Source organism: Myxine glutinosa, chromosome 13, assembly GCF_964187855.1.
Source record: "Myxine glutinosa chromosome 13, kmMyxGlut1.1, whole genome shotgun sequence".
NCBI classification, from domain to species: Eukaryota; Metazoa; Chordata; class Myxini; order Myxiniformes; family Myxinidae; genus Myxine; species Myxine glutinosa.
The window spans coordinates 42650608-42672721 of record NC_136273.1 but is presented as its reverse complement, the minus strand read 5'-3'; the positions used below and the strand labels follow the sequence as shown (position 1 = coordinate 42672721).

The following is a 22114-nucleotide window of genomic DNA, read 5'->3' as shown; positions in this document are numbered from 1 at the left end:
CGGCACCAGGTTTGCGGCAGAGGTGGAGGCCGCGGCTTTCGCAGCTGCGGTGGTGGTGGGTGGGGCGTGGCGGCGGCCACGAGGTGTGCATCAGCCTCGGGATCCACGAGGTGTGCAGCCGCATCAGCCTCGGGATCCACGACGGCCGCACCGAAACTCGCCCGCGTGTCACAAGCCACGAAGAACTTGTCGGCCTCGATGGCCAGAGCGCGGGGTTCCCTTATTTTGGAACCGGCCAACGCGAGGCGTACCTGTGCCGGTAGCTGGCGTTGAAAGAGCGCCCGGAATAAAAAATCCGGGGCTTTGTCACCCAGCAACGACAGCATGTAATCCATCCACACCGATGGTCGTGTGTCGCCGAGTGCGGGAAGGTCCAGGAGGCGGTCGGCCCGTTCGCACTCCGTGAGGCCAAACGTGGCGATGAGGAGGCGTTTGAGCACCTCGTACCTGTGGTCGGCCGGCGGGTTCTGCAGGACGGACACGACTCGGGCGGCTGTGCCGGGCCCGAGGGCGGCGATCACGTGGTAGTAACGCGTCTCATCCGCCGTGATGCCTCGAAGCTGGAACTGTGCCTCGGCCTGCACGAACCATACCTCGGCCTGGGCTTCCCAAAACTCAGGGAGCTTTACCGCGACTGCGTTGTTTGCCATGGCGCGTTCTGTGGTCAGCGACGGCTGAACCAAAAGGGGTCACCAGTGTGGCGTGGTGCTACGCACGCAACTTGTTTGCCAAAGAAGGTAAGCCACAATGCGTAGGGTCAAAAGAGTCTTTATTGTAAAGCTCAAACTGTAGCACTGACTTGCTCGGGGCTGTGAGCCCCGTGTATATCCCGAGGCCACGCCTACCCCTCGGGCGTGGCCGACACCCTCTTGGTGCACGGAATGATGTCACCGCACCAGCGAGCTATCGTGTCCGCCACAACAGTCATGATTCATTCAACCACTCCCTTTACCTTCTGGACCCACAGACAAATACAACAGCATGGACAGGTACAAAGACACAAACCCAGGGTGTTGTGAATATGTATGTATCAATCGGCAACTCAACGATCTCAACATTCATCATACTAAAATACGCCATTTGGTGTCTGTCTGATGAATATTTGACCCCAATACATTCCGTCGTTACTTATCCAATCTCAACCAAACTTGACAGGAGGACGAAGGGTTACATAATGAAGGTTGTAGCGCATTCATTTGCCCCCATCCCCAAGGGGGGTTTCTCCTCCGAGCGGGTTTCCCCTGCCATTGCCGTCAATGGGGTTGCATGTTGAGGTGTATATGAATTAGCTTTATCGTGGCGTTTTTCCAAAGAAACCGATTTGTCGTGGCGGGTTTTTCCAAAGACGCTTTGAATAACAAAATTAATAATAATCGCATATTATTAATGTTATTACAAAACAATATTAATACTAATAATGCCCCACTTCCCCAAGGCGTTTTTCCTGCAGTGATAACATGTATAAATATCTTATAGTTATGATGGTGTTTCCGTGGGAGCAACAGCTTCTCCAGGAAGTAAAAATATTATAAACCAGAAACACGTATGATTAGCTTTTTAAACAGTCGCTAATGCTCTTTATAACACTAAATGAAGAAATTCGAAGGAATTCCGACATCCGTTAAGTAAGGTTTACTTACAGAACTGAGCGAAGATCTACTGTACTCTATATACCCCACAAATGTTGGGTTAATAACATGGCCCTTTCTGCCGCTACTGTGGCATTTTTCTTCGCAAATTTTTTTCTTTTTTTCTTTTTTTAATACAGAATCGAGGCTCGTGAAAGAGCTAACATTTATTTCACAACCAAATCAAACAGACAAACAAATATATAAAAAGAGGGAGCGGAAGACAAGATGGGGAGAGAAGGGGAAGCACACAAACACAACATTTGAGAGCAGGGAGATGTGTGGGAGGGAGAGGGCTTGGGGGGAGGAGGTGTGGGAAGGGGGGGGGGGGGGAGGGGGAGAAGTATAAAACACAAGGACACCAAGGACTTCCAGGACAGAAGTTGATATTTCAAAAAAGTGGATTTGGGGTGAAATTAGCGGGGGTAGAAAAGATCAAGGTTTTGGATGGGGGAAGATAAGAGATGGTGGTGAACACCTGTTTTAAAGACCTGGAGGGTGGAGTTGGATTGAAGAGAGTGAGGGAGTTTGTTCCAGAGGCGGGAGAAAAGAGGAATGAAGGCGTGAAGGTGAGCAGAGAGTCTTGATTTTGGCAGTTTAACCATAAGAGGGTTGCAGGCAGATCTTGTGCGACCTGTAGGAATATTTGGGGGACAGAGCCCAGAGAGAGCTGGGGGGGAGTAAGGCCAGAGAGGAGTCGGTAGAAGACGGAAAGACCACCAACCTGCCTGCGGTGAGTGAGTGAAAGGCCCTTGGAGTTAGCTTCATCGCGGGAGATTCCAATGATTCTGAGCGCTTTGGTTTCAACAGCGTGAAGACGAGCTAGGTGTGAGGCAGGAGCACGAGCCCAGAGGGGAGAGCAGTATTCCATTGAGCTGCGGATGAAAGCCTTGTATGTGGTGAGGAGCTCAGGTGTGCCAAGGAAGGACTTCGCACGACGGAGGATGCCCAGTCGGCGACTGGCTTTTGAGGCCAGATTTGAAATGTGGTTTTCCCAGGAAAGATCATGGCAGATAGTGAGACCCAAAAGCTTGAGTGACAGAAATTCTTGGAGAGGATTATTCAGAAAGTGGATGGGAGGGTTGTCCAGTCGGTCTTTTCGGAGAGACATCGCAAGAGTGTGAGATTTGTCAGGATTGAAAGACATGTTCCACTTGTTTGCCCAGTCTGTGATTTTGTCCAGGTCTGCAGAGAGTGAGGAGGCTGCAGACTGCCGATCTGAGGGATGAGAAATGGAGCGACAGAGAGTAGAATCATCAGCAAAGAGATAGAGAGGATTTTCAAGAGAGTCAGAGAGATCATTGATGAAGACCAGAAAAAGCACAGGGCCCAGAACACTGCCTTGGGGAACTCCAGACTGAACAGGAAGAGGAGATGAGAGAAACCCATTCAGGGCCACACGTTGACTACGTCTCGAGAGGAAGTCCGCCAGCCATGCGTGGAGATTTCCATGGATACCAAAGGAGGAGAGTTTGGTGAGCAGAGCGGGGTGCCAGACCGTATCGAAGGCATGTGATATGTCAAGGGAGACAGCTCTAATTTCCTGTTTGGCATTGAGGACCTCCATCCATTGTTGAGAAAGCAGAAGCAGCATGTCCAGAGTAGAGTGACCAGGTCTGAAACCAAATTGATGATCAGAGATCAAGCCATTGGAGAAGAGGAAAGATTTCATATCCGAAGCAATGATGGATTCCATGACTTTGCTGATACTTGGGAGAAGGCTGATTGGTCTGTAGTTGCTAGGATCTGTTTTTGCACCTTTTTGTGCAAAGCGGTGATGTTGGCTGATTTCCAAGCAGATGGCATATGACCTTGAGCAAAAGAGAGGGTGAAGAGAACAGAGAAAGGGAGTGAAAGAGCGGAAGAACAGGATTTTAGGACCCGTGGGCTGATGCCATCAGGTCCAGTTGCAGAATCAGAGTCGAGGGTTGACATCTCGCTCCTGCTGTTTAATACGAAATTGAAAGGGAGGAAGACCGGGGTGTTCTAATTTACCAAGCATCTAGCTTGCGCTTGCCAAGCCAGCCGTTCCATAAGGGTTTAGAATGGAGTGCTTGCTCAAATGCTTAAACCACTTGGCGATCTCTCCACAAGAAACTTGGTAAATGAACACACACCCAATGTTCTTGAGACCCGACCATATATTGACTATCTATACACAAAGAATTAAGTTAAGCACCCCCCCCGTTTTTTTACAACCTCACACATTACAAGTTTGTTGTCGTCAAAACAGTGTAATATACCCATGTTATTGCTATATTTTCTGGAGAAGTGATATTATGGTCACATAAAAACATAACAATCATGCCGTTTTCAATATTTTATTCTGAATAATTTAAGGTGAAATTTTTTGGGAATTTTAGGCATATTTTCACCTCAATTTAAGTATGGAGCTATAGGTCCATCACGGACAGTGTGGATGACGTTTATGTTTTCTAACGTACAGTCATTGTTTTGAGAAGACCTCTAGCGATCTTTGCGTCAATAACGTGTGTAGGACCCACGTGATCGGATCACTGACTCAACCCTACGTCTCATAGACCCTGTAAGCCGTCGTATGCGTTGCTGTGGCAGGTTGTTCCATTCCCGATGTAATGCACGTTCCAATTCATCCAGATTGGCTATTGGAGGGACCATCTTCGCAATTTGTCGTCCCAACATGTCCCGAACGTGCATTACATCGGGAATGGAACAACCTGCCACAGCAACGCATACGACGGCTTACAGGGTCTATGAGACGTAGGGTTGAGTCAGTGATCCGATCACGTGGGTCCTACACACGTTATTGACGCAAAGATCGCTAGAGGTCTTCTCAGAACAATGACTGTACGTTAGAAAACATAAACGTCATCCACACTGTCCGTGATGGACCTATAGCTCCATACTTAAATTGAGGTGAAAATATGCCTAAAATTCCCAAAAAATTTCACCTTAAATTATTCAGAATAAAATATTGAAAACGGCATGATTGTTATGTTTTTATGTGACCATAATATCACTTCTCCAGAAAATATAGCAATAACATGGGTATATTACACTGTTTTGACGACAACAAACTTGTAATGTGCGAGGTTGTAAAAAAACGGGGGGGGGGGTGCTTAACTTAATTCTTTGTATATATATATATAAAACACAGTTTGTGTGTGTGTGTGTGCGTGTGTGTGTAATGTTACCGGTAGACTCCTAAACGGAGAGGCTCACATACTTGATATTTGGCACAGACATGGCCATTGAGCCTGGGACGAACATGGCCGACCTAAAAATTGATTTCATAATATTTTTTAACCATATTTTTACCTCAGCGCATTTCAGCGAGGACTTTATGCACGGAATCTGACCGGTCGCAGAGCAGCGCGCTGATTCGCTCAGAGTGATCACGTGATGTTCCTTGCCGCCATTAACTCAGTTACGTGTTCGCACGTATTTCAGAGCGAAAAGCAATTGCCTTTTTTCACATTTCAGCGACGAACATTGCCATTCACACCACAGAGGTTTTTTTCCCTTTCATCTTTGGATCCATATTTTTTGCCATTATGTAGCGCCCACGGAGCGATCGCTGTGCCGGGCTCGCCCAGACCGCCCGGAGACGCTCAGTCTCGCCTTTCCCGGGCATGCCCGGACTCGCCTTTCCCGGGCTCGCCCGGCCCGTCCGGCGCCACCCAGTCTCGCCATTCCCGGGCATGTCCAGGCACGCCCGGCCCGTCCGGCGACACCCAATCTCGCCGTTCCCGGGCATGTCCAGACTCACCCAGGTCTCCCGGACACGCGAGTTAGCCAATCACCTGGGAGCATGAGGCCACGTTGGCCACGCCCACGACAGGACACAGAGTTGCAATCGATCGCTCAGAGTGATCACGTGATGTTCCTTGTCGCGCGATTGCGTTTTTTCACATTTGAGCGACGAACATTGCCATGCACACCACATAGGTTTTTTTCCCTTTCATCTTTAGATCCATATTTTTTGCCATAATGTAGTGCATCATGGCTCTCTCGAGCTCGAGTTAGCCAATCACCTGGGGGCATGAGGCCACGTTGGCCACGCCCACGACACGACGCAGAGTAGCAATCCATCGCTCAGAGCGATCACGTGATGTTCCTTGCCGCGCAATTGCGTTTTTTCACATTTGAGCGAGGAACATTGCCATTCACAGCACATAGGTTTTTTTTTCTTTCATCTTCAGATCCATATTTTTTGCCATAATGTAGCGCATTATGGCTCTCTCGAGCTCGAGTTAGCCAATCACCTGGGGACATGAGGCCACATTGGCCACGCCCACGACACGACGCAGAGTTGCAATCGTGCGTTTGCATCGTTTCTTACCACGTGTAAACGTGGTACTTTGTCGACGAGTATTTTGAATTTGGTATTTTGAATTTGTCTACGAGTGAGTGACTGGAAGACTGACTGTGATAAAGGCAATGGCACCGAAGAAAAGAAATTTGTCACGTTCAACCTCCCGAGCAAGGAAAATCGCTGATCGGAGACTCCATGAAGCCGATGAAGGTACTTTTCACCATCGACAAGCCAATCAAGAACGTGTCTCTAGATTCAGACAGCGAGAGACAGAAGATGAGACAGAGGCACGTCTGAACGCTAATCAACAACGTGTGGCGAGGGCCAGACAGCGAGAGACAGAAGATGAGACAGAGGCACGTCTGAACGCCAATCAACAAAGTGTAGCGAGGGCCAGACAGCAGGAGACAGAAGAACAGCGCCAAAAACGACTCAACAACTGGCAACCATCAGGCAGACGCAGCCGGCCATTGCATGGGAGAAGGCTGCATTCAGTTACAATCCAAACACTGACTACTCCTCAAACGTTGATATTGGCTCCATGTCGTTCACCTGTCAGTTTTGCCATGCCTTGAAATGGAAGGGAGAAACACCAGGAATGTGTTGCAGGGGAGGCAATATCCTTTTGCCTTCTCTCCAATCTCCACCGGAACCTTTGAAAGAACTACTTCAATCAACTACGACTCAATCCAGACACTTCCTGAAGGAAATCCGTAATTACAACTCTTCGTTCCAAATGACTTCGTTTGGAGCAGATCGCGTCGTCACTGAGCAAGGATTCATGCCTACATTCAAGGTGCAAGGCCAGGTATACCATCTCATTGGCTCTATCCACCCTCAACCAGGTGAGCAACCGAAATGTTTACAAATCTATTTTATGGGTGACCACCGAGAAGAAGTTGCCCGACCCCCTCCCCTTCCCCCTCCCTCCCTCCCCTTCCCCCTCCCTCCCTCCCCTTCCCCCTCCCTCCCTCCCCCTCCCCCCTCCCCCCTCCCCGCTTCCCCTCCCCCTCCCCTCCCCCTCCCCTCCCCCGCCCCCTCCCCCTTCCCCTCCCCCTCCCATCCCCCCTCCTGCCCTCCCCCCTCCCATCCTCCCCCCTCCCACCCCTCTCGCCTCCCACCCCTCCCCCTCCCCTCCCCCCTCTTTTCCCCTCCCCCCTCTCCTCCCCTCCCCCCGTTCCCCTCCCCTCCCCTTCCCCCTCCCCTCCCCTCCCCCACCCGGCAATGCCGGGTGCTTCTGCTAGTAATCTATATACCCCAAAGAGGAATGACCTTTCTTTTCCCTCCCGTAGTGAGCGGGTGTACTAGTATGATAAAAACAGCACAGAGGGAAAGAGCTCGCTCGCACACACACACACACACACACACACACACACACACACACACACACACACACACACACACACACACACACACACACACACACACACACTCGTTCTTAAATGCCTTGATTGGTTTGGTACAGTACACACTTGATATATGGTGACTCGAATTTTATTCATCAAAAATCAATCAGTTGTGGAAGATATCAAAGTGTGGATCAAATTCCCAAAACAGAGGAATCCAAGAATCCTGGCTCCTTAATCCCCCAGTCTCCATGCACCACGCAGGGAGCCCACAGCACACAATAAAGCTGAGCACCTTCTTGCATGAACGATCTTATTTCTCTTCGAATACCGTTGCGGTCCACAACTCACAAACAGATGCCCATGAACTCCACCAGCCTATATGGGAATTCCGCCCAACATGATAATGGGATTAGCCAAGTCGTCAACGAAGGCATAACAAATGCAAATCGACAAGAGCCTCGTATATGCCGCATGGATCGGGACCCAACATTACACCCTATGGTTGATTTGTCAATGTGTTGACACTTCCTAGACTATGTTTGAATAATTACTATTTCAAACTTTTTCCATGATATAAAAGCCCTTTTTGACTTTTGGATATGCACGGGTGGGTGGCCAGAAGCAAAGAAACCATAATTATGGAAATGGTGAATGCTAAACCATGAACCATTAAATTCCACATTCCTGTGACACATTCAGTCGAATGTCAGACATGGACAGCAGGTTCGTGAAGAACTAAAAACTTACTGCAGCTGAATGTTTTGACACGCGGTCAATGGCGAAACTACAAATGGCGAATCCGCGAATGTCACGAGTGGAAACACTCACGTCATTTCCTCATTCTGCTTTAAACTCAGTCTCTATATTTTCATTCTAAACAGAATAATTCCAATCACAAATTAATAATATACTATAATATAACAAAATACAATGTTACAAACACTCGTGAGGTAAACTAATATAAACGCCATTGTAACATGACAACCAATACAGACGAATCTGCCAGTGAGAATTGGTGGATACAAAAAAACCTTGTATGGGGAGAAACTAAAAATCACAATTGTATCCTTAGAATTGTAGAATCATAATTTTATGAAACCTCCCACCTGAGGATAACTGCCGGGACCCCAAAACTTTCCATCGGTTTGGTGGGGCTAGCTCCAAAACTGAGAGAGTAGTTCGGAGACAGACGGACGGACACTTCTTCTTTATAATGTAGATATAGTTTTTTTTTCTCCCAACGATTTTTGAAAGAAACAGGGGGATATTGTAATCGGCTACGTCTGTCTGTCTGTCCATCCGTCCGTCTGTCACCACTCCTAAACGGTTGTGCGCAGAAATTCACCAAACCTGGTACTGTAGTTATGATCACCAAATGACACGAAGGCGCCAGAGCAGCATCATTTTTGGCTCTGTCCTCCCCAACCCCCGCCCCTCCCCCCGGGTGGGGTCAAAAGGTCAAATGCCCAAAAATGCAATTACTAATTAAAAAATTTTTTTAATGAAACTTTGTATATGCAATCAACATTGGGGTACGCATGGAATTTGTAACAATTTTTGGGATTTGAATTCCTGTTCATGTCCCAGGGCATGGGGACTTGAGGTCACAATGGGAAGAGCATTGAAACTCAAAATTTGATATTGGGTCATTCTTGGTGGAATCTTTTGCCATCTTTCAACTTTGCTTTCGGAGGAAAGTATGGGGATTTGCGATGGTGCGCCATTGATATCGATGTGCACATAATACATGTTAGACTAGAACTGTACTCGGTAGAGCGCTTATTGAACGGTTGCTGTTTTGCATCCCACTGATACGTCGGATATGGATCCAGAAAAAAACCACCTTTAGAGGCCATTTTTTCCCCGCAAGCGGGGGTTGGCCTTTTTCGGGGACCGTGGTTGTTGTTGTTTTTTCGGTCCCCTTTTTGAAGCAATGTTTTACGGCCGGATGCCCTTCCTGCCGTCAACCCTTTTTGTCGCCTTTTACGACAAACAGGGAATTACCAGTGAACTGGTACTCAATTAGCAGCCGACCTCGGAAGGATGACAGGCTGAGTCAACCCCCCTGGCGTTAATTCAGCGATCTACCGGGATTCAAACCCAGGATTCTCGGATCCTAAGCCGGCACCCTAGCCGCTAGCCCAACACCAGGGATATGGATCCAGACCTGAACCAAAATCCAATTGGCTTGTTCTTGTCATCTAACCCACTCATCCAACTAGTTTTGTCATAATCGGTCCACAACTCTTTGTAATATCGTGCTCCATATAATTTTGGCCCATTTTCTCAATAGTGAACAGGGGCAGAGCCAGGATTCCTGTGAAGGGGGAAGGTAGGAGGAGGGGGGGGGAGGGGGAAGGGGCAGAATTTCTGGGAAGGCACATTGTCACAAAAAGGGCACCTGTATATATGCCTCAGCTCCGATTATATAATTAATGAGCCAATTTGATGATTCTAGCATCTCACTGTGCACTGTAATCCTGATAATTAAATTCAGGGAACCGGCAAAAAAGGTTTGCGGTGTCGATGGTTTATTATTCAGAATATTCTACAGGAAATATCCGGGGAGGAGAATTTGAAATTTTTTACTTTATTCGTTGCACCAAGGTTCATTGTAATGCAGGTTTATTACATTTATACACATATTTAAATATTCGTGTTACCGCAAATTGAAGTACACGGCGTCGACATTGTGCCCACACCACCTGCTCAATGAAACATTATTGAACCTCGTATTTTACCTCAACATATCTGATATTTTGCGTCACTTCGCTGCTTCAGCCTGCAGCTCCAACTCTTTCTTCTTCTTTAACCGTTGATGTCGTGGTAAGATTTATGACAAAAATGGCAATTAAATCGTCTTGCTGACAGAAGACAGAAACTGCGACCGACCTGGAATCAACCGCCACACGTTCAACTAAATAGAGCACCAAATAAAAAGGAGCAATTTGAATGATTGGTGGGAACGTGCCTGAAAGCACGTGACGCGTGGCTGGCCGACCAATCGTATCGCTCATTGCAGCCGGTGATCCACTGGGGTGGCTGGAACACTAAATTAATTAACTAAATGGCATCTGATCCGAGGAAGCCCACGGCTGGCTATAACCGAAGGTGGATGGAGGTTATGTTTTCACCCATTTCTGTCTGTCTGTCTGTAAACAAGATATCTCAAAAAGTTCTGGACGGATTCGGATGAAATTCGGCGGAGAGGTAGCGTATGTGACGTCATCCGGATACAAATCTTCACCAAAATCTAATCATTTTGTCTTTGTCACGTACACAACCTCTCCACCAAATTTAGTCCGTATCCATCCACAACGTTTTGAGATATCCTGTTCACAAAGAGACAGGCAGACAGACGGGAGGGAAAACGTAACCTCTATCTACCTTAGGTGGTGGAATTTAAATATAAGGTTCAACAGATTTGCATACTGTTGTGGGGAAAAGTTCAAAAGCATTAAAAGTTGGTAATGGCTGATTGCGTAAACAATATGTGAATCAGTTGACCATCCATGTCAGGTGTGTGTGTTTTATAAATATTGGGTTATTTTTACAATCCTGTAATTTATTTGAACAGAGATCTCTGGAGGAGAAGGGAAGTGAGTCTGAAAACCAAACTGAAGGTGTACAATGTAGCAATAATCTCTGTGGTGCTGTATGGGTTGGCTAGTTGTACCTGGACGAAGGAGGAGACAAGGAAACTGATTGGTTTTGATAGCAGATGCCTGATAACTTGGGATTTGCTGGATGCAGAGAGTAACCAGTGAGGAAGTGAGAATAAAAGCTGGTCAGAGGAAGTTAAGTGAGCTGCTTGAAGAGCGGTGTCTGAAGTGGGCTGGCCATGTGTGGAGAATGGGGAAGACCGGATAGACATAAAGGTGCAGAGATGGATGCCGGAAGTAAAGAGACTAAGAGAAAGGCCCAAGAAAATCTTGAAGGACGTGATTAAGGAAATGGTTAACTAGTGAGGAATTCAACACCCAGAGATGGCGGCTCAGGATCCAAAGCTTTGAAGATGAAGGACCCACCCAGAGATGGCGGCTCAGGATCCAAAGCTTTGAAGATGAAGGACCCACCCATAGATTGCGGCTCAGGATCAAAAGCTTTGGATATGAAGGATCCACCCAGAGTTGGCGGCTCAGGATCTAAAGCTTTGGAGATGCAGGATCCACCCAGAGTTGGCGACTCAGGATCTAAAGCTTTGGATATGAAGGATCCACCCAGAGTTGGCGGCTCAGGATCGAAAGCTTTGGAGATGAAGGATCCCCCCAGAGTTGGCGGCTCAGGATCTAAAGCTTTGGATATGAAGGATCCACCCAGAGTTGGCAGCTCAGGATCTAAAGCTTTGGAGATGAAGGACCCACTCAGAGATGGAGGCTCAGGCTCCAAAGCTTTGGATATGGAGGATCCACCCAGAGATGGTGGCTCAGGATCTAAAGCTTTGGAGATGAAGGACCCACCCAGAGATGGTGGCTCAGGATCTAAAGCTTTGGAGATGAATGATCCACCCAGAGATGGTGGCTCAGGATATAAAGCTTTGGAGATGAAGGACCCACCCAGAGATGGCGGCTCAGGATCCAAAGCTTTGGAGATGAAGGATCCACCCAGAGATGGCAGCTCAGGATCTAAAGCTTTGGAGATGAAGGATTCACCCAGAGATGGCAACTCAGGATCAAAAGCTTTGGAGAAGAAGGATCCACCCAGAGATGGTGGCTCAGGATCTAAAGCTTTGGAGATGAAGGATCCACCCAGAGATGGCGTCTCAGGATCCAAAGCTTTGGAGGTGAAGGATCCACCCAGGGATGGCGGCTCAGGATCAAAAGCTTTGGAGATGAAGGATCCACCCAGAGATGGTGGCTCAGGATCTAAAGCTTTGGAGATGAAGGATCCACCCAAAGATGGCGTCTCAGGATCCAAAGCTTTGGAGATGAAGGATCGACCCAGAGATGGCGGCTCAGGATCTAAAGCTTTAGAGATGAAGGACCCACCCAGAGATGGCGGCTCAGGATCAAAAGCTTTGGAGATGAAGGATCCACCCAGAGATGGCGGCTCAGGATCCAAAGCTTTAGAGATGAAGGACCTGTACCCACCGAGGGGACACAGCATCAAAACGGTGGTAGCGTGTTGGATGGGGGAATGAATTCCTTTTTTCTGGTGGACCGTATTTGTCTGTAGTTTGAGGTTGGATGGTATAAGGTGAACAAAGCATGGGTAAACTTTCAGACTCATCATCATGTGCAGCTGTCTGCACAATGGCCCAGAGGGAGAGGAGGAACTGCCATAACCCTAACAATGGAGCACGCATAATGAGTTGATGTTCCACTTTACTTGCCGATATCGCTGATCTTCTTTAAACGGTTTATGAGGCAGACATATTCTATAATAGAATCTAGTTCTCTCTTAGGGATGATTTTTAACCTGGAGCGATAAACTATGATAGAGTGTGTCTCGCATCCTCGCTAATGGCTGCCTCAGGACACCGATTGCTGAATGTGCTGTGAAGTGCACTTTGAGATGTACATAAACATGAGTTGCCCCTCATGTAGGGTGTGGGATATTTAGGATTAATAATGGTACAAGAAAAGCTGCAGCCATTTGTCAAAATACACAATGCATGTGATTTTGGGGGTCGTTTAGCTTTGGATCTTCTCCTCAATATATTAATTATTAATGTCATTGATATTTATACATACTCAGGATTATAAATAGTTCATCTAATTGTTTTTTGGAGAGTGTAGTACGCAAATATATATTTATTAATACAGGGATATATGAGGAAATGTACCACACACGAGGAGGCCGTTTGGCCCATGATGTCTTTGCTGACTTTGGATATTTCACTTACATCCAATCCGAACTTTACTTGATCCAGAAATGCACTTCTATTCTATGGATTTACCTTACTGTAATTTTACATCGACATCATTTTTATATTTCACTAAGACATCTCATTTATTTTGGAGGCAAGGAATTCATGCATGGCCTGTTTTTTATAAGTAGCATATCATATTTAACTAGAATGGCACTTAGTCGAGAGCATACCTCCGCCGGGTGAACAGTTTACGTTTTGTATCCCAGAGTAGACTAGAAAATCACAATATAGAATCACATTTAATCAAAATCATCCGTCCATAACTTTTTGAGATATTCTGCTATGTATCGCTTTTGGCCCAATCTCCCAATGGTGAAGAATCACTTTAAAATTTCTAGTAGCCGGATCCAGATCCAGATCTTCACCAAAATCGAATCATTTCGTCCTTGTCACAAACGCTACATCTCTGCCAAATTTCGTCTGAATCCTTCCACAACTTTTTGAGATATTTTGTTCACAAACAAACAAACGGACGAACAGACTAGAAATCGGTCAGAGACCGAGGACTTGCCGGAATGTACTTTTTTTTTTTGATTTGCCAACCACTCCCCGCCATCACGGCACTATTCTATTCAGCACTTTTGGAGATATAGAGGTGCAAAGTTTTTCGGTTTTTCCAAGATGGCGGCCGAACCACGTGACCGATGACGTGATCATTATTTTTTTTTTCCACCAGTTTATGCCGATATGGCGCTCAAGAAATTGCATCTTGATTGGATGAAGTTTTGTACTTGTCGAATTATGACGTCATAATGGAGGCCTTGGGCCTAGAGAGTTAAAAATTGGGCACAGTCGATTCTAGGGCAAGACAAATATGTGTGTAAAGTATGGCGATGCTATGTGCAATGATGTAGACGTAGTCCTGCGCACAAACAGACAGACAGACGGACAAACAAACCAACCAACCAACCAACATACTTGCCGGAATTTTTTCCGGCAAGTAACAAACAGACAGGGGTGAAAACATAACCTCCATCAATCTTTGGTGGCGGAGGTAAATATGCACAACCTATATGATTATAGGATAGGACAACCGTATTCATGTACTAATCGGAATATGACTTGCTCTGTCATGCAGCACTTCTTGCCGGAACAAGAGTTTTACTATAATGGAGAAAACGTGGATGTCACCGAAACTCCATAATTGACATGTGGCGGAATAGCGCCACCTTTGGTGGCAACCGGTATTACAAAATTTTATTCCTTTATCTTGCGATATGGAGTATGTTAGGGTGCCTTCACATACACGGATTATTCTTACGAGTCCTTACGGATCGCCAACTCGTAGTCAATCGCAAGCATCCGTAAATAACGGAAGATGATTTTTGACATGTCAAAAGTTGTTGCGAGTTGTGACGAGTTATCTACGGATACCAGCGAGTTATTTACGGATGCTTGTGATTGACTACGAGTTGGCGATCCGTAAGGACTCGTAAGAATAATCCGTGTATGTGAAGGTTGCATTATGCTGTGAGCAATAAAATTTCTACAAAAAATGGCAAATATTATAAAGTACATTTCCAAGACTGTGCCGAAGCGCATTGCCCACCGAAGGTCGGCCGAGAAGGTTACTCCCACCTCTAGGGCTAGTAATAACAACCAATGACAATGCCCATATGCTTGACAGAGCGTCGGCATGCTCATAAGTTGTGAACACTTCAAGGTTAGAATTGATCCCAGATAAGTCGTCACTCCACCACAAGGTGTGGCAATGTCCACTGAGAAGCCATGGGAATCGAACCCACTTAGATTTATCCACTCGACCACCAAGCTACTCAGCACTGGAATGACAGGACAGTCAGATATTCGACTCCACAGCAGTAGTTCTACGATAGTTCTACAAAGGTGTCCTACCCCAATACTAAGGAAAACATTCAAATCTGCTTATATTCGGAGATCTGCCACATCAAGCCAATAAGGAGCAGGCAACCACCAGGTATCCTTCATGAAATACCTGTGCAAGGGATTACATTTCACATCAGTATACTCATCTTCTCAAGGAAATATGATGGAAATTAGAATTAGGAAACACCAGGATGTGATCATTCGTTAATTTATTTGTCTACCAAACAGGAAGTCCGGTTGGAATTTGGCCTTGGAAGGCAGTTTGTGGAAGAAGTCTTTTCGTATTCACTTGCAGTAGGTTAATATGTCAGAGATCCAGAAACCCGAGTTTCACCTATTGTTGATAATTAAATGCGTTGAAAGAGTTTCTGTTTTATTTTATTTTCAGAGGGGCAGAGAAGGAATATGAGATTCCATGACAAAATAGAAGTGAACAGCTCGTTTATCAAATTCGATCAGATACTTCATGGGTGGGAAAAGGAGAGGAAGAATGGGAAGGATTGGAAAGGTGCTGGTTGAATGGGGTACAAAGGAAGATAACCAACAGAGAAGTAAGAGGATGTGGACTGCTCTGTTTGACTTCAAAATCTTTTTGAGGTTTGTGCCGATAAAACGTTTTTTTTTGTGTACAAAATATCAGCTCATAGAAGAACGAGGATACTGTGGGTAAAACGGCAACACACGAAAAATGGTGTCTCCACTGCCCGTTTGACACAACATGCTAGGGAATATTAAGCAGGATAAGAGGAGAGAGAGGAGGGGAGGAAGCTAAGTAACCATGCAGGAACTGAGCGTGTTGGGATAAGTTACGTAGGGTAGAAAAGGTAGGGACGGAAGTGACATGACATGGTGATGCATTGCCAACTTGAATTCCTGGAGGGAAGAATGGGATTGAACAATACGCAGTTCCATAAATAGGAGAAAAAAAATGGAACAAAGCAGTGGTGGTGTGAGGACAGTCTGGATTTGAGAGTTGGTGTTGTTGCATAGCCTCGGACAGTTCTCTCGAACAAGCCCGTGGCACGGAGACAGCTGATCGATCTCCCAGGAACGACCAAGAGTTCCCCCACGTGATGGCGTACTCCCTCCCCCCTTCACGAAGTCAGTGCCACAACAAAGTTCGAGAGAAAGAGAGAGACAGAGACAAGAGGGAAAGGGCCGGTCCATTGGGACCAATCGACACTCTGACCATGACTGCGCTACCCTGAGAAATCCGGGCAGCAGGGAAGAATGGGGGAAGATTTGGCCCCCGAATTTTGTTGGGGGGTACAACCACTGCGGAAAGGCGACCCCGATAGTTGTGGATTTGAGAGTTTAACCAGGAGGCTACAGGATTACAGGTTAGAGGCTACCTGGAGGAGCTTCTTTTTCCTCCTTTTCTACTTTCGTATGCAGCACATGGCTGCAGGTAACATAATTTGCTGTGGGCACAACTGTCCAGTTGATTCAGTGCCTCCTGTATGTTGGAGCAGGAATTGTTGGTCAGGGTGCCCACAATAGCTCGGCTACTTTTCATGAGCACTGTTGGATCTTTAACTCCCACCAACTAATGCTGGCAGACACTGATGGTTTAACACTGATGCCTCATTCGACCTGTGAAACACCAAGACGACATTTTGCTTCTGGGTTGGGATTCTATAACCCAGTCTAGACATCTGAGAGGTGAGTGTGCATACCTATGGGCTCTCCTGCTAGCCCCTGGCTTTTTTTATTATTATTACTAACCCATGACTCCAAGGAGTTTTATTATTATTGAATTCTGTTTTGAAGGGACCTTTAGGTTTTATATAGGGCAGGCAGGATAGCTTAGGGGTTTGTGCACTTGCCTCTGAGCTATCCATCATAGGTTTGGATCTCGACCCAGCTATAAACTGTCACCCTGGTGTTTCAAATGCCAGGCTAGAAATCAAATTGCGTGATGTCCCTAGGATGGATGCCTGTAGGCGCTGGTAGGTGTTTGTTTGTAGTTGTGTTTGCCAACATCTGCCAATGGTAGTCATTGGTGGGTGTTGACGATCCCATGGTGTTTTTCATGAAGAGTAGGTGTGATATCGCCGGCACCTTAAACAAATGACAAATTCCTGTCATCTTTATCCGAACGTCAGTCTTTGCCAACACTGGTGCCAACACTCACAATGCCCTACTCTTCATGAAAGGTCAATTGTGGACAGGTCAAATGGGTAAGTGAATGCTGGCAGACGTCTTATGAGTCTTCTCCAAAAGGGCGGTGTGCTCCGAGACGCAGCACCCTTCCTGCAAAGTACTACAATGTCAGTTTATACTTGGGGTATTAAATCGAGTAGAGTTTATTATTAACATAATTTCAATGTTGCGGAGTAAACGCCCACATTCTGCACACAAAGGACTCTAAAAAAAAAAGAAAATGTCAAGTGAGCAGTTGCGCTTGTCTCCAGTGCCAAAAAAAGAACATCAAGGTAACAATGGATGAAAGAAGAAAACGATAAAAGACAAAGGGAAAATTGAAACCCACGTTTATGAGAATTTTAAATCGGAGTCTCTCCAATGATCAACATTTGAAACAAATGCATTTACCTCATCCGTGTTGAAATTGTGTGGCATTATTAACAACGCAATTATCATTGTAGGAGTGCAGCAATGCTCCCTTTGTGATTTCATGTTATTCATGTAATTATTCCTTTTTCTGGAAACTCTATTTTCTCCACTGCCTTTTTCTCCACACAATCCCTCTGCCCATCTTCTCAATTATCCTCCATATGGAGAAGCCTTTTTCATGCATTACAATGATTATCACCTTCCCTCTCTCTTCTTCTCTGTTTCTGGGCAAGCAGGTACGCAATATGTCCTTATCTTTGGAGGCTCTGCACTTGAGGGCACAGCGAGACTTGCAGTATGTGCGGCGCGTCGAGGAGCAGATGCACCTGCTGGAGGAGAGATTTCGCCGAGCGGTGATCGGTGAGCAGGCGTATCCACCAAGGAGACACACTCGCGTTCGACCGGAATCTTCTCCTGCCAAAGACCCTGCGACCAAGGTGCTGGCTTGTGGAATATGCTTCCCATAAATGGATTTCATCAAGCCAGCCCGAATATTCCAGTACAATTTTATATAATCGTCATAATGAGCAGTTTACTCTATCCTTACAAGTCTCCCAGTACCTGACGCTGAAAAGCATCCATGTAGCATGATGCTGCCACTGCCATGCTTCACGGTAGGTATGGGGTTACATGCGTGATGAGCTGTGCTCGGTTGCCGCCAGATGTAGCGCTTTGCATTCAGCTCACTTGGCCATGGTCTTTGAGCATAAATCTAACAGATATGCAGGCAATACAGAGAGAGAGAGAGAGAAAGAGAAAGAGAGAGAGAGAGAGAGAGAGAGAGAGAGAGAAAGAGAAAGAGAAAGAGAGAGAGAAAGAGAAAGAGAAAGACAGAGATGAACGAACAAAGAGTGAATCATGAAACTAACGGTGGAACAGGCAAATTCCTCATTCAATACAGTCAGAATATATTTTTACCTGTGTTCACACTCCCAGAGCCCACCTCTTCCTTTCCGTTTTTGGTTCCATTGTTGTTTCCCTCCCCGTTTCCCCTTCCTCTTCTTCGTGTGTTTGAGCATGCACCCATCTTCTTCAACCCCTTACTACCTCAACTGATCAAGATCGGGATATTTAGACCCTGGTAAAACATCAAGAAGATTTATGTTAAAGCTGTCACAAATATCACCGCGGGAGTGCACCGTGGCGATGTTGAGCAAATGGCCTCATTTCCGTATTTGAGCGAAATATGGCGTCAATATCCCCTTCCCTTAGGCAAAATTCCCTTGCTTTAAATTAGCTGGAACCTCTCGCTCTCTCCCACTCCTCCCGCTATGGTGACCTACTTGCGGAGGGGACCACTCTCTCATGGAGAGCACGGAGGGACTTTTTAGTGCCCATGACCTGATCCTGGGTATCCTCAGTACGTAATTTGGTGGAAATTAACCCAGCCTTTTTTTTTTCTCTGATTTACTCAAAACATACAAACAATTCACTTGCTGGGGGATAAGGGCTGTGCTCATCAACAGCAACTTGCACACACCCACACATACGCACAATAATATGTCACACACCTGGAAAAAGGTTAAGTGCACAAAATACCGTTTGTGGAAAAAGTAATGAATCCAAATGAAAAATTTCAAACACAAGTGAAAGAACCCTCCTTATTCTATTCGGCACTAGACCAAGACAATATTGCACACCTTGTACATACAGCACTGTCGGGGTATCGACTTGAAAAGAACAATTAACCTGATCAAGGTTTGGAGAATGTAACAATGTTGTTGGACACTTCCAATGAGAACTGTATTACCATATCATGGTGTCATTATTTAAAGGTCTTGAACCCTATGCCCTGTAGAAGACTTGGTGAATTCCAAAGAGAGCGAATTATTGGGAAGAACTAATTCCTGAGATTTCATACAGTGTAATTGGACGTCAATTTGTCTTCCAGCAGATTGGTCAGCAAACATCAACAAACCAATGATGTTAAAGAGATGCCTCAATTTGTGGGACTCCGTGTGACCTCTAACTTCTCAGATGTATTCCCTTTGCCACAAGCACAGTGTTGTGCATAAAGGGAATCTCCATCGAAGGTTATCCATGAGAACTGTTTGGATTTGGGATGGTGCTGCATGTTACAAAACCAGCAGATTGATAAGATGTCGTCTTCCTATGTCAGAACTCAAAGCAGCTCACTTGGCATAGTTCCGGGCATGTCAACACTGGAATCACGCATCCTGGTGAAAGATCCATTGGTCTGATGATTGCTGATTTCTCCTGCATGCAACTGATGCTAAAACTCGGTTTCAGGGGCAACCGCCTGTATGCCCAATAACACTATGGACTCAATCCCGTTTGGTAGGAGATCCCTCATAATACTGGGCTGCCTATCATATGATTGTCAACTTGACCTTGTCTCTGTACAAGGTAACCTGACATGGAAAAGTACCGTACTAGGGACATTTTGATTGTGTTGTGACAACCACCCACTTTCCCAAAGACATGTATTCATGGATGACAAGGCCAGGCCAACTGTTTTTGGGAAGTTACCGACTTCTTCTGAAACATTGTCATCACAACCTTACCCTGGGCAGCAAGGAGCCCTAATTTACAGTGCATTCAGAAAGTATTCAGACCCCTTCACTTTTTTCACATTTTGTTATGTTGCAGCTTTATGCTGAAATCGTTTAAATTCATTTTTTCCCTCATCAATCTACACTCAATACCCCATAATGACAAAGAGAAAACTGGATTTTAGAAAGTTTTGCAAATTTATTAAAAATAAAAAACTGAAATATCACATTGACATAAGTATTCATACCCTTTGCTATGACACTTGAAATTTAGCTCAGGTGCCTCCCATTTCGGTTGATCATCTTTGAGATGTTTCTACACCTTGATTAGAGTCCACCTGTGGTAAATTCAATTGATTGGACATGATTTGGAAAGGCACACAACTGTGTCAGATGGAAGCCAAACAGTTCAATCTTGGTTTCATCAGACCACAGAATCTTGTTTCTCACAGTCTGAGAGTCCTTTAGGTGCTTTTTTGCAAACTCCAAGCGGGCTTTCATGTGTCTTTCACTGAGGAGAGGCTTCCGTCTGCCCACTCTGCTATAAAGCCCAGATCGGTGGAGTGTTGCAGTGATGGTTGTCCTTCTGGAAGTTTCTCCCATCTCCACACAGGATCTCTGGAGCTCAGCCAGATTGACCATCGGGTTCTTGGTCACCTCTCTTACCAAGGCCCTTCTCCCCCCGATTGCTCAGTTTGGCCGGACGGCCAGCTCTAGGAAGAGTCCTGGTTGTTCCAAACTTCTTCCATTTAAGAATTATGGAGGCCACTGTGCTCTTGGGAACCTTCAATGCAGCAGAATTTTTTATTGTAGGCTTCCCCAGATCTGTGCCTCGACACAATCCTGTCACTGAACTCTGCAGGCAGTTCCTTCGACCGCATGGCTTGGTTTTTGCTCTGATATGCATTGTCAGCTGTGAGACCTTATATAGACTGGTGTGTGCCTTCCCAAATCATGTGTAATCAATTGAATTTACCACAGGTGGACTCCAATCAAGGTGTAGAAACATCTCAAAGATGATCAAGAGAAATGGGAGGCACCTGAGCTAAATTTCAAGTGTCATATCAAAGGGTATGAATACTTATGTCAATGTGATATTTCAGTTTTTTATTTTTAATAAATTTGCAAAACTTTCTAAAATCCTGTTTTCTCTTTGTCATTATGGGGTATTGAGTGTAGATTGATGAGGGAAAGAAAGAATTTAAACGATTTCAGCATGAGGCTGCAACATAACAAAATGTGAAAAAAGTGAAGGGGTCTGAATACTTTCTGACTGCACTGTAAATCCAATAGAGCATGTTGGGCACATTCTTGGATGTATAATTTAGAAAATGGACCCTTCTGCGGAAAATGGATGTTGGCACAGTTGGACGCTGCTTCGTACGAGGAGTGTCAATAACTCCCTTTGGATTCTCGCGGACAGCTTCAATGGGAGATGGGATGGACCGTTGTAGTAGTCGTTCGTTCTAAATGTGCTTCCACATATTGTTGACCTTTCTGGACATTCATTCCATTGTGACATCATTGGTGTCTTCATTGACTGGTCTTGATCCTTACAGGATGCGTTGACAGCAGCCACATTCCAAAGTAAGTGTCTTGTTAGTGTATAACAGTGTCGTCACAGACATACTCATTTTGTGATTCAAAATTCCACAAAACCTCTGAATTTGTCTCTGGTCATTTGCCGAACATGCATACTTTAGCAACATATGGTTTTAATTTTAATCGAAGTTAATGGTTTCTGAATAATTTTCTCAGTTGTTGTTATGACCCAGAAAATGCAACCTGTGAGACGATACTTGTTTCTTGTGAGCACCAAGCATTGTCTCCCACACAAAAGCATCGTCTCTGCCCACACGACGGAACACACCTGTGCTTTGGTACACCTATGCGCATGATGTAAGTGTCATGTCACATTCCGACTCAGAAGAACCATTTTTAGGTCATCTCATCTCGATTATCAAAGAGATGACAATATAAAATGGGTCGTGATTTCCTGATGTCTGTCCGTCCGTCCCTACTTATCCCTTATTTACCAA

At 45.7% G+C, this 22114-nt stretch overlaps 1 protein-coding gene across 1 annotated transcript in view; it reads left to right on the top strand.

Annotated features, from left to right (window-relative positions):
• The window catches only part of LOC137438882 (noelin-3-like), a 139893-nt gene that overhangs the window by 105670 nt on the left and 12109 nt on the right, over positions 1–22114 (top strand). Inside the window, exon 3 of the mRNA XM_078767367.1 lies at positions 17799–17999. Coding sequence (XP_078623493.1) covers positions 17799–17999 — 201 coding nt within the window. The remainder of the gene's footprint in view (positions 1–17798; positions 18000–22114) is intronic.